A 12,012-nucleotide genomic window follows, 5' to 3' on the forward strand; every position below is an offset into this window, starting at 1 on the left:
AAACCATCCCTAGAAGCTAATATTGTGCATTTGTGTCACTTTGGTTAATTAATTTTCCTGGTATAGTGATAGTTGTGTGATGGAAGTTTTATTTCAGTCAGCAGCGTTCAGATTTAGTTTATTAAAACAAAAACAAAGTATCAAGTTCAAAATTTTAGTTGCACCTCATGTGCATTCAGAATAAAATAGAAAATCCTGGTGGGAGTTAAGATTTCACATGAGCTTCAGCCTGCATGGTTAAAAAGTAGTTTCATTTTAAAATCTAAAACCTTTTTTTCATTTCATAGTTGAAGAATTGAAGATTGAGATTCAATCTTGGAAGGCATACAAGCGTAAGAAGAAGGAAGAAAAGGAAAAGAAAGAATCTCCGGAGTAGATCTTTCCCGTCCAATGTGATTGGCCAAGAAAGAATGGCCACTTTTTTGGGCTCTAATTGAGGAAGTCCTCAAACAAAGTCTCTGAAAAACTGTCTTGAGATCCTAAAGAGGTATTATTCATGAGTCTACCCTAATAAATAAAGTTACCGATAATTTTAATGCGTTATAATTTGCTGTATTTCTTGTACTAAAAAATGCAGTGATGATTTTGAAACAGGGTTTATGCAGTTCTTTGTCTTTCAAACTTTAAAAAGAGTCCTTAATTTCATCTAAATGTGTTGTGTGATAGCACAAACCTGCATGTTGAATTTTTTGTAACTATAAAATATCAAAAATATTTCATGGAGTAAACTGTTGTATGTGAAGTCAATGAAAAACTACAGTTTTTGCTTTGACAATTGAAATTTAAGGAATCCCTCTTGAATGTATTTGGCAGAATTGACAAGAATTCAAGAATAATTGTTGTTTAAATGGATACCTATTCTGTAAACGTTGTAGAGGTCAGGGTGTGGCTTCAGTTTCCATAAAAGAGAGTAAGGTTCTTTTTGGCTAAGTTGTAGATTACCTCTGTGAAATGAAAGAATTATTTCTCATATATATTGAAATTATTTCATGTTAACAAATATATGTAAGCAAGGCCATCTGGGATTCTTCCACCACACGTATCTATGTTAAAATGGCCTGATAAATGTACTGTCCAATTTTTAAAATGGTGATTAAAATATATGCAGAACAAATGATATTTATTACTTCAGTAAAATTGCCTGTCTCATTTTCAGTGAGTGAAATTTCCTTGTTTTAGTCCTGTTAATGTTAGAAAAAAAGCCTTTAAAACCTCCTGGTCATTCTTAAAGCTAGATTCTTATCGGTAGGATATCTCTAATGGTTTTTGGTTCTGGAAATGATATGCTGTTTAAGTTTTCTTGAAGTTTGTTGTATTTATTTTGTTCTTCTTGGAAAAATTATGAATCACACCCGGAAACAGCAAATTAAATGTTATTTAGACCTTCAAAACAACAATGAAAATGTTCATGGTGTTCTGTAGCATGCTACTCTTCATGGTATGGTTAGCTCAACTAAATATATGAGTAAACAAAGACCTAGGGTCAATAAATCTCCCACATAAGCATGCAGTTACAATGCATCTATATTACATAATGCCCCGCAAGCCTCTGCAAGGGCGTGTGGCGGGGGGTGTTGGGTCACCACCCGTAAAAAGGAACTTAGTCGTTGTAGTTATTTGAGGTTTACCCTTTGAATTTGTTGCATTCTAATGCACATAGTAGCTGAATCTGTTAAAGTGACTGCTGTGACATGTCCTGCATTTCTTTGAATGTATTCAAGGTAAACATTTCTCTGTTTAAATGTTAGCTTGAACCTCGTGGACTGTTGTGCAGTTAGCAGATTACAAATACTCATGAAATTGTATGTAGGGTATTTTGTCATCATATCTTGCTCCTTTATAAAGCCTGTAAAATTTCAAAGTTTAAGAGGACACCTTCGTAGTTTAACTAGCTAAAGCACTTGGCTGAATATCGTGGGCTCTGGGTTCAAATCCTGTTCAAAGTGATTTTTACTCTTTGAAATTGTTGCATTTTAATGCATGTTAGTGGATGATGCCATTTAAGTTACTGTCCCAGTATTTGACGTCGTTCTCCGAATTAATTGTTTAATTCCCAGACTTTTAAGTAACGAAATAACTAAATGAGGTACAAATGGCAAGTTATTCAATATAATTTAGAGGCTGTGGTAAGGGCACATTTTAGAAATAAATAATTGCAAGCAGTAAATGCCTTAATTAGATTTTTTGAAATTTTGTTGTCTCTGGTGTAAATTTATGGAATATGCATAACATATTGAAAGGAAATGATTGACTTTGTAATTCCACACACTTTTTAAAGTCAAATTACAAAGTTGATTATTTCATTTCAATATGCCTTCATAATAAAATTTAAATTTGTTAGCCCTTGTTTATAGTTTATCACCTTGCAGAAGAAAAACTGGTTTCACTTTTGCAAAAAAAAAGGAAATAGAAAAGTATGTTGCCAGCTCTTCCGTTACACCTTCACAGCTCAGTAACTTTCTTAAGTCACTTCTACATGGGTTGTCTGAAAAGTTTCCCACCTCAACATGAAGATGGCAGCACTCTTGTAAAAAGTTGGAGAATGTTTGTGCATGCATTGAAAGGCAATCACTAAATTTTCAGCCATTTTGGGCCCTTGGTTTTTGCTTGACAATCATTTGAATGAGTCATCTTGAGGGCTTTGGTGAAATGGAAAAAAATTGAGTTTAATCTATCATTCAATATTTGCTTTTCAAAGTCAATATGCCTTCATAAATCCAAGAAAAGTTGGCTACTGTGTATGCTGACTCTGCAGCATCATATACGGCAGTGAAATCTGATGACGAGTGTTTGGGATGGTCAAAAACTGCAACATCTGTGGCCCACATCGAGATCCATGCTTGTCATTTCATTTATTAGAATTACCTGATCTGTAAACCTGTTAAGGAATATTTTAGCCTATTCTCTTTTGGTTGCATATACTAAGCATATCTCTTCCCCATACTTACTTCTTATGCAGATGATAGCAAATTCCTTGTTGCTCGTACAAATACTGCCAGCATATTTAAGCAAATGCGAGATGATATTAACTTAGTTAATGACTTCACCATATGTACGAAATGTCAGTAAATTAAAATCAATTAAATAAACTAATTCCATGCTTATTTAAGCCAATAGCTTCCAGTTCACGCCAGTATCTTGAGCAATCGCAAAAAATTGTATACTAGGGGTGCTGGAAGCAATTTATCAAGGTCTCAAAATTAATGAAAATCTCAAGTAAGAGGATTATATTAAATATATAGAAGAAAGGTATTCCAGATATTAGTGCCTACGTAAATGGTAAAAATTTGCCTATGAAGGCCTTTATAAATATGCATTCATTTTAAATTATAGCCACCTGACATATTATCATAATCTGAGGTGAAGTTCCCCAGAGTTGATTTCATAATCTGGAAATACTGTCCGCAATATAATAAAAATTAAACCTTTGGATTTCGAAGCAAATTATAACAATCCAAAATATGTATCCCACCCCTCATATGAACTTGCAATCATAAAGTCAGTATTTATAACTAATGCCAAATCAAGCAGAAACAGTAAAATATCATCTAAAATTTTCTTAGTGCAAATTTATTTTCATAAATGTTTTTTAAACAATCTTAGATGCCAGGAAACATCTGTTTGAACGCCCGACCGATTACTGCCATATTATCTCCCTGTATAGAGTGATTCCAAAAGATATTTAAAAATGGCTGTGGAGTGAGTACAGTGAACAATTAGTTCACTGTATTGTTCACTAGAAAAGTTCTTTGGACTCATATTTTTATTAGTGATGTCCATAATAGTTTGCCAGTCTGTCACTGTATACTTCTCTTTAATCCTGGGAATAATATAAAAATCAAAGTATTGTAATGCATATAAATAGAGATGCCATGAGTTTGGCAATGACATAAACACATGTTTTTCACCTTACCTGTGTATAGTCCTTGTGAAGCTTTTGGCTAATTCGAAAATGCATTTTGTAATAATAAAATACAAAATATATGTTTACACAATATCCTGAAAATAAAAAGTGGTATGTTCAGGGGATGCATTGAAACCAAGAATAGAGTGGAAGAAATATGTGAAGGGGAAACAGTTACATTGCAACCGCTAATAAGCGACACTAGTAGGCATATTCACATGAAGGGCAAGGGACACTTTCTCTCAACTGAGCTCATTAGCTACATTGATAAATACACCTCTCACCAATAGCCACTCAGTAAATTCTAGATTCTCAACCCCCTAATACCCTTTGTTAGTAATCGGCAAGACAGAATGAGGTTGACAATATGGACATTCCAAAAGGACCCTTAGACTTTAGTGCTAAAGTTGTAAGGGGCAGAGTAGACTTTTTGATGAATGTAGTGTATTTTTAAATCTTAATATGATACCTACGAATTACTAATAAGTTAAATGTGTTTTTAAAGAATAACAACAAAATGGATACCTTAATGCTCATAAGGTGCATAACAAGGTAAAATTGCCATTAATGATTTTTTAAAGAAAGATATTTTTTCATGCACACGCACGTTTGATTTAAAATCAGAACATGCGTACAGTGGTATTTAGCACCAACATACATTCCTTCTTTTAGACCACCTCTCTTCCCACTTGTAGGCAACAGTCAAAAGTGTTAAATGATATCATGTGGGTCACAGAGCTGTCATGAATTTATAACAGGGCAAGAAAGAACCTCTGTTAAGAAAAATGTAGGGTGATATCAGCATGGCTAATAATTCCTCCAGTTGACTAACCTTCCATTGTGAGAAATTTGCACCCCTACTCTGACAATAGAGACTTCTAAGACAGGGAATTTTACATCCCTGCACTCTGACTTGATTTGAGAAAATATGTTCAATAAAATACATATCATGATTCCATTAAATAATAGAGGCCTGCATATTGATTAAGAGACTCCGCCTACACTTGACTACTCACTTAAAAAGGGTACTGCCACACCACTCAAAGAATGCCAAGGGGGATCGAGATGGTGCGGGGGCTAACGTACTGGCTTCCCACCCTGAGGGCGCGGGTTCAAATCCCGGCGGTGTTGAATATTTTTCAGAGGTATCTCGATCCCTACTTGAGGTGCTTTGTGGAGGGCACTTTGAGTGAGTACGGCGTCCGTCGGATGGGACGTTAAGCTGCGGACCCCTTGGCGCCTTTCGTAAAGAGTAGGCTAATGCCGACGCCGGGTTTCTCTCCTCCCTTAATCCTTTCCTGTCCATCCCCTATGGCGCAAATGACCTTAGCTGTCGGTCGCCTCCCCTAAAAACTACTACTAAGAATGCCAAGAAGACTAGCGGCTACCTGCAAGGGGGACTTCAGCGGGGAAATCCACACTACGATTCCAAGCACAAATGAATCCCACCTTTGACCTGAACAAGGTACACCAGACTATCATGTACATAAACAAAAGCCATGAGAATTCAATGCAGAATGCATGCAGTAACTAAAGAAGGGAGTGGAAAAGAGGGAAGTGCTTTGTAATGAATGTCATCTACTTTCCTATTAGAAATAGCATGAAAAAACATCATTTTGTGCAATAGGTTGAAAGGAAAACAAAAATGAAATTATCCATCACATTGAGTTCAAAACTTACTATCAGGGATAAGTTATAGCAAGTTGCTATATTAATGCATTAAAGCAATTTTTAGTCTCATCAAATCCAACTATGTATGTCTTCTACCACTTTTGCAGGCCATTTTTTTTAATGCATACAATTTTAATGATTACTTGGAAATATTTCATACACTTTCCAAACTTTTATAAGTATTACCTAAACAGCTATTTTTTCACTAGCTCAACCAAATATTAGTACATGCCATGTTAGCTCAACTCTGGGAATTTCTGAGTGAATGCTGATGGTAATATAATGGAACTCAAATCAGCCAAATGAGCATTGTTTTCCATTATTATGTTTACACCTATCCAAATCAAGTTCATATTTAATAGAACCACCCAATTAACATGTTTCATTCATGGCTTTCCTATACAGTATTTTTCATATAACAGGAGTCAAGTCTGAGATAGCTTAAGACTGTGAGTATATGTCAGAACTCAGACCAGAGGTTATGTGAATAAGCTGGTTAACAAGTCCATTTGGCCCCAACACTGCTACACTTAAGAATGGATAGGAGGGTCTACCAGGCCCTGAAGCAAAAAATACATATATTTACTCTACTCGAAGGAAGCTTTTACCTCTGTGAATGGAACTCATTTGATGGTAAAAGCAAACATGAAATCCTTCGCCCTCTTAATTTTGAATGAAGCAGTTCCCTTCTGGAAAAACTAGAAAATTTATCTGATACTGGACTCTTAGTATTATGCATCTTGTATTTTATGGGTGGACCACAAGTATGCTGTCAGTAATTTTGTATATAATACCAGAATATAGTTAATGAGGGTGGGCATATTATGCAAGACATCTAAAATTGTTTCAATGAGCTTTTATGAGCATGTTTACAGAATATACATATCTCAAGTAATGAACATAAAATCTGAGTCACCAATTGTAATTTACAGAGATTTCTTTAAATTCTCAAGGCACCCTTGTTCTACATTTGAAATATCTGGTTTCCCAATTTATGGACCAAATGTGTTATTCAATGGACTGCCAATTTCAAATTTACATATTAATTGTTACCTTTGAATTTCCATGTTTATTTCTCTTGTGACATACATCGATAAAAATATTTAACAAATTTATTACACTAAATGAACAACGCAACAGATAACCAAAGAATGAACATGATGCCTGTGAAATTTTCACAACCCCAATTTCCCAATGGCAATTGAGTGAAATATAAGCTGGTAAGTACAAAATCAGTGGGTATCTAAATGCAGATGTGGAGTTATTTTAGCATGCATAGGTGGCTGCCATTAATATCAATATAACATTGGTGTTAGAGTCTCACTCAAGAGCTAAAACAGATGAAATAAAAAAGAATAATAAAACGAGCATTACAAAAAATCAGCATATTAAGAGTGATTCATATGCATTACACCACAACAATGTAGACCAATGCAAATAAACACACATTTCTCTCATTTGTACACATAATTTGAAGTACATGTTTGAGATAGTAGCTTAGAACACCCTATAATCTATTAATAATTCCAATAAAATCAGACAAAGCTGCCCTTTAAGTACCTACTTTACAACAATGTTAGTCATCCAACAGTTCCAGCAATTTTATTTTATGAAAACATTGACGCTAATGGCACATACATTGGCTGGAAGACATTTCATTTCCTTCAGCAGGCATCACTATTTCAGGCCAAACATAACTCACTTCTAAGAATTCTGCAAAACCAACATTAAATGGCACCTTCCGAGCACAGTGTAGAGTATATTATTGTCAAAACATCACAAAAAACACTTATATAAGTGTTTTATAAATTTTATGTTCACAACAATTTCGGTATAGAATGCCATGTCAATTTACTCATTTAAATACTTCAATGGTGGATGGGCATGAATCGATTCCTGATATTCAGAGTCTTTAAAAAATTCAAATAGTGCCAAATGCAGGCTATTCCACAACTACAAAGGAGCTAACTCTCTACTTTGGCGTTCATTGAACATTCTATCATTTCAAATGAAACTCATTACAATTGAGATTGTTTCCAACGCATACACAGCGTTCAGTACTATACCAGACCCATATTGAACATTGGCTGCATAAATTTCTTTATTTAAAAACCTTCAGGCCACAAAATTGAAAAATAACAAATCATCAACTTTGAGGTATGAAAAACATAAGCATGTGAACTAGATTTATTTCTTTAATGTATTAAAAAAAGTGTAAAAAAGTTTTTAATTTCACTGATTAATATAAGGCAGTCTTTCTGAGTTTACTAGAGTGCATGTCAAAACATACAACAGCCCAAAAAATAGATTCAACTTAGCTGTCTTTCGGGGAACAGCTTGCATGCCACCACTTGAGCGTAATTCTTTTTCAAGCTGAAAGGCTGCTGGTAGAGTAATGAGGGGCAACAGGAACCATATGGAGTGATGCAATGAGAGGACAACAAACATAATATATGGCGTAAACAACAGAAAGGCATAGAGCACATGCGACGCTGTGTGCCCTGCCAAAATAGCCAATGTCACTATGCCAGCACGGCGATCAGATTCCAAATCCCTTGTGTTATTTCCATGGAGAACTGCTTCTGCATTCAGAGCCAAGGGTAGGGCGTAGAAAATAGTTGCCCATCGCGCAGTACCTGCTTGTGCTAAAAATGCAAACAGCACAGAGAGTGGACCAAACAGCACCAAAACCAACACGTCCCCAAGGGCGATGTACTTCAGTCCAACACCACCAGTGTAGAGGAAGGATGAGGAGAGACCACCAAAATACACAAGGGCAAGATGCTCCATGCGTGCAGGGGATAGCGCTGCAAGGGCAACAAAGCCGAGGCACCCAGCACCATACAGGAGAGCTCCTAAATTGGCAACTTCCTCAACAGAAAGCAGGGCATCCACTAATATACGATCATCCGACTTGGTTTTGCTGTCCACACCCTAAAATTATAATTAACACCAATGAAAGGTGGGTTCTCAGCATTAAATTCTGATATATTTATACATAAAAATCATTTAAGAACTTGAAATTTATGGTATATCTGAACTAAATAAGCCACTATTTTTGAAAGGCGCTGAACGTTCAATTGAAGTATTTTCTATTACTGTGACAGCGACGTATGTTACTGAAATAATGCATAGAGTTAATACTTAACTCACAAACGCAAACAAAAAATTGGATCAGACTTAAGACAAAATTAACACTTTTTCTTCAAGAAATAACATCATCATGGGTTAATACCTAACCCATCCATAATTTTCTCTTTCTCCTACCATTTTCAGACAACAGTTAATTATAATATAATAAAGTATAATTGCCAATACTTAGAACGCTTTCTAAATTAGTAAGAGTAGTGTTTTCTGTGACCATACCTTCACATAATCGAAGTATGTATTGACAGCATTGCCAGCACCGTGAACAGACAACACTGTAAATGCCGTTACTAATAGAATCAATAAGCTAAACTCTCCGGTACATTTATGAGCAAGGGCAGCTCCCAGAAGAGTTGGCATTAGAGATGCACTAAGAGTCCAAGGGCGTAAAGCAAGAACATACGACGTTAATTTCCTTCTTTTAGACGTTTTGCTGGGGTGAATGTTATCCTCAGTATGATTGTTTTTCCGAGTTTTAGTTTCTTCTTCCTCATTGCCCATCCTCAAGGCTCTGTAATTAATAAATACTGAGAAAACCGCTGTTAGCCAAAAATATTTTCAAGCATATGAAGTGTTCTATCAACAAGGCAATTAAATATGGAACATTCGTTATGTACGTGCACCATTCGATGTATATTACTCAAGAAGTAGACGATTTAAAAGAATATAGCCTTCTGAGTTGTGAGAAATATAAATGAAAATCTTCACACCTTTAATAAAACCTTCAAGTCAAATTTATTAACGACACAAATCAGTGTTGATGGTAGTCCCGCTGAGCCAAACAAACGACAACACCGAGTTGGCAAGATTTAAATGCCCTAGTTCATCTGTGTACTTCAGTAATTCTTCCTGAAAAAATAAACAAACGGTGGAGATCTTTCCAGACACTACAACAGAATGGATGTGATTTTTTAAGTTGTTTCTCAGGGAACATATTTAAATCGCGTTCATAATGTAACCATTTATGAATGAATAAACAAAGAATAAGACTGACTTCGAGATTTGTTGACTACCTTAAAGTTAAGCTTCATTACACCAATTGTTTCTCAACTATTTCTGCCAGTAAAACCAGAGAATATTTCACACAATGCACATTACATTGCCAACCACAACCACACACAAGTAACGTTGTACCAATGACGATGAACGCATCAACGGTTCATTTGTTTTTGTAGTTGACACGAACGACAGTAAAGCCCTTAGTTGCAGTCACAAATCGCCATATTGGCTCATTGCTAATACCAATCTCCCGCAATACGAAAGATTTAATTGATATTGTTATTAGACCATGAATCAATTTAATATACCGCCGGGGATGAATAGCGAGTGAGTAAATTTTAATTAAAACTTACGTATTTTCATTACATGCTGTTATGGAATTAATGGATTTTGCGTTCGAGTTTTGTACGTACGTAATTAATCAGCATTTGCACTTGCTGCATTATCTGTAATTGCAGATAAATCTGAAGGAATTTTTTTCATATCAACATTAAATTGTCATATAGTGGCGTAATTTCTCACAATCAAATTTTCAGGTTGTATATTTATACAGTTGTCCTCATATTTGAATTTGCGTGGATATATTGGCAAGGGTTTTCTTAGTGTCAAGTTCTCTTGGTTTATTTACTTTCGATTGATTAGGAAAATGTTTTGTCGGGATTTCTAACAAATGCAAGATGAGCACGTGGTGATACCATATATCTTTGGCATTTCGGTGTTTACTGTCTGTCTAAAGATTGATAAATGAATCATATGACATGTACTTTTAGCCATTATTGACTCCTTAATTAAACTACTAAATTTTTCTTTAGCTATTATTACTATCCCCGCGTGGTTAAAACTTACCTAAGTAAACGGCCCGGCGTTGACCTATTCTTTTAATATTTGTAATATCTTCGAACTTTTTGGGTGTTCATCGCCAACAAATCAAGAATATTATCGCCCGTAGTTAGTGAAGTTCCAAGTTGATGTGTTTAGTACAGCGTAAAAGAATGTAAAGTGACTCGCAGGTATTTGTCTGTACACCCTGTTTTAAAACTAAGCACTGTAATCTACCGATGGGATATTGAAATGCCATAGTTTGTTTGGCATAGATATTTGTTTTGGAATGAGAAACCAGTGAATGCAAGTCATACGGTGATTCTTTTGGATTGATAATTAATTAGAGAGATTGAGATTGGCTCTCCCCGCCATACGCCCGTTCGGCGGCCTGCGGGGTATTATGTAGATGAGAACAATTAATTGAGCACCAAACTCTTTTATAGCCCCTGTCTCGAATTATCTCTGCATTATCTGCTAGTGCAACAGTTCTTAACTACAATAAAGACCCCACTCATGATTCTATATGCACTTATTTCTGTAAATGGAAGATGATATTTGGGGAAATGTCACTGCTGTCATTTCAGTGGTTATTTTAGATAGATTTCAGTACCTTCAAAGCCACCGCTAGGGTGTATGGCATGGGTTGCATACACACCAGACTAATTTTGACCCGAATGTGTCTACCTCCGTCGGAAAATGTTATTCTGTTCCCTTATCGTTCGTGGAGAAAATGCCATCAGAAATCCATCTGTTGTTCTGAATTTAATCTCTCAAATTTTATTGACATGATCCCTCCTTACGTAGTATGATGGGGTTAATATACATTTTCAACATCACTGCTAAAGAGGCATCCTTCCAATTTATACAAGAGATTTAATCTGTATCTAAACCTTCGCTCCACGAGTAATTCCCTGCCTATTTCCTGTAATATTTTGGATACGCTACTAAGTTTATGATAGCGTTTTACAAATCCAGCTCCTCCACTCTGCACGCAACCCAATTAGGCAATCAATCCAACTTCATGTGGATCCCATATACCAGTAGCACATTCTCAATGAGACTTAACTAGCCAAACATAACATTTGTCTTAACCATTTCTCCACGTATCCCCAATGCTTAACTTAATGAATTCTAAGTTTTTGGTAGCTTGTCCATATTTTCCCCCATTTGTTTTTAACGGTAGATCGTGAGGGTAACACAAGTACAAAAAGAGTTTATACTTTCTTTTTCAGTGCTCCTGATGCTGTAGACATTCTGTAGGGAATTACTCTCTTTCCAAAATTCATCACCACTCTCTTTTTAAAGTTTGTCTTATTGCCATGTGCCACACCAGAGTTGTATAGCATTTAGATCATCTTCTAAAACTGCTTTGTCTTCAGGATAATGGATATATCTGTGTACCACTCCATCATCAGCAAATAAATGTACTTTACTAGTGCCTGCAAAGTCGATGTTCAAAATGTGAAGTA

General features: G+C 35.6%; 3 protein-coding genes across 6 annotated transcripts in view; 2 read left to right on the plus strand and 1 right to left on the minus strand.

Annotated features, from left to right (window-relative positions):
- Ube4B (Ubiquitination factor E4B) overlaps positions 1-1,114 on the plus strand; it is a 70,568-nt gene extending 69,454 nt beyond the window's left edge. Inside the window, exon 24 of the mRNA XM_071583259.1 lies at positions 288-1,114. Within this exon, the coding sequence (XP_071439360.1) occupies positions 288-376 (89 nt within the window). The 3' untranslated portion in view covers positions 377-1,114. The remainder of the gene's footprint in view (positions 1-287) is intronic.
- A 5,318-nt stretch (positions 1,115-6,432) lies between these two features.
- On the minus strand, positions 6,433-9,850 carry heix (UbiA prenyltransferase domain-containing heix). 3 transcript variants are annotated; one of them, XM_071583265.1, is made up of 4 exons: positions 9,736-9,850; positions 9,433-9,571; positions 8,942-9,233; positions 6,433-8,509 (listed from the first exon to the last, which is right to left on the minus strand). In XM_071583265.1, the coding sequence occupies exons 3-4, from the start codon at positions 9,221-9,223 to the stop codon at positions 7,808-7,810; spliced, it is 984 nt and encodes a 327-aa protein (XP_071439366.1). In that variant the 5' UTR covers positions 9,224-9,233; positions 9,433-9,571; positions 9,736-9,850; the 3' UTR covers positions 6,433-7,807. The 3 variants fall into 3 exon arrangements, with proteins under 3 accessions (XP_071439366.1, XP_071439367.1, XP_071439365.1); XM_071583266.1 differs by having other exon boundaries at positions 8,942-9,249; XM_071583264.1 differs by having other exon boundaries at positions 8,942-9,571.
- Positions 9,851-9,951: 101 nt separating this feature from the next.
- The window catches only part of LOC139686100 (uncharacterized), a 32,493-nt gene continuing 30,432 nt past the window's right edge, over positions 9,952-12,012 (plus strand). For both annotated transcript variants that reach the window (XM_071583268.1, XM_071583269.1), the window contains exon 1: positions 9,952-10,048. The gene's annotated coding sequence lies outside the window, so the exon portion shown is untranslated. The remainder of the gene's footprint in view (positions 10,049-12,012) is intronic.

Source organism: Hetaerina americana, unplaced genomic scaffold (genome assembly GCF_022747635.1).
Source record: "Hetaerina americana unplaced genomic scaffold, ioHetAmer1.1.p SCAF_13, whole genome shotgun sequence".
NCBI lineage: Eukaryota > Metazoa > Arthropoda > Insecta > Odonata > Calopterygidae > Hetaerina > Hetaerina americana.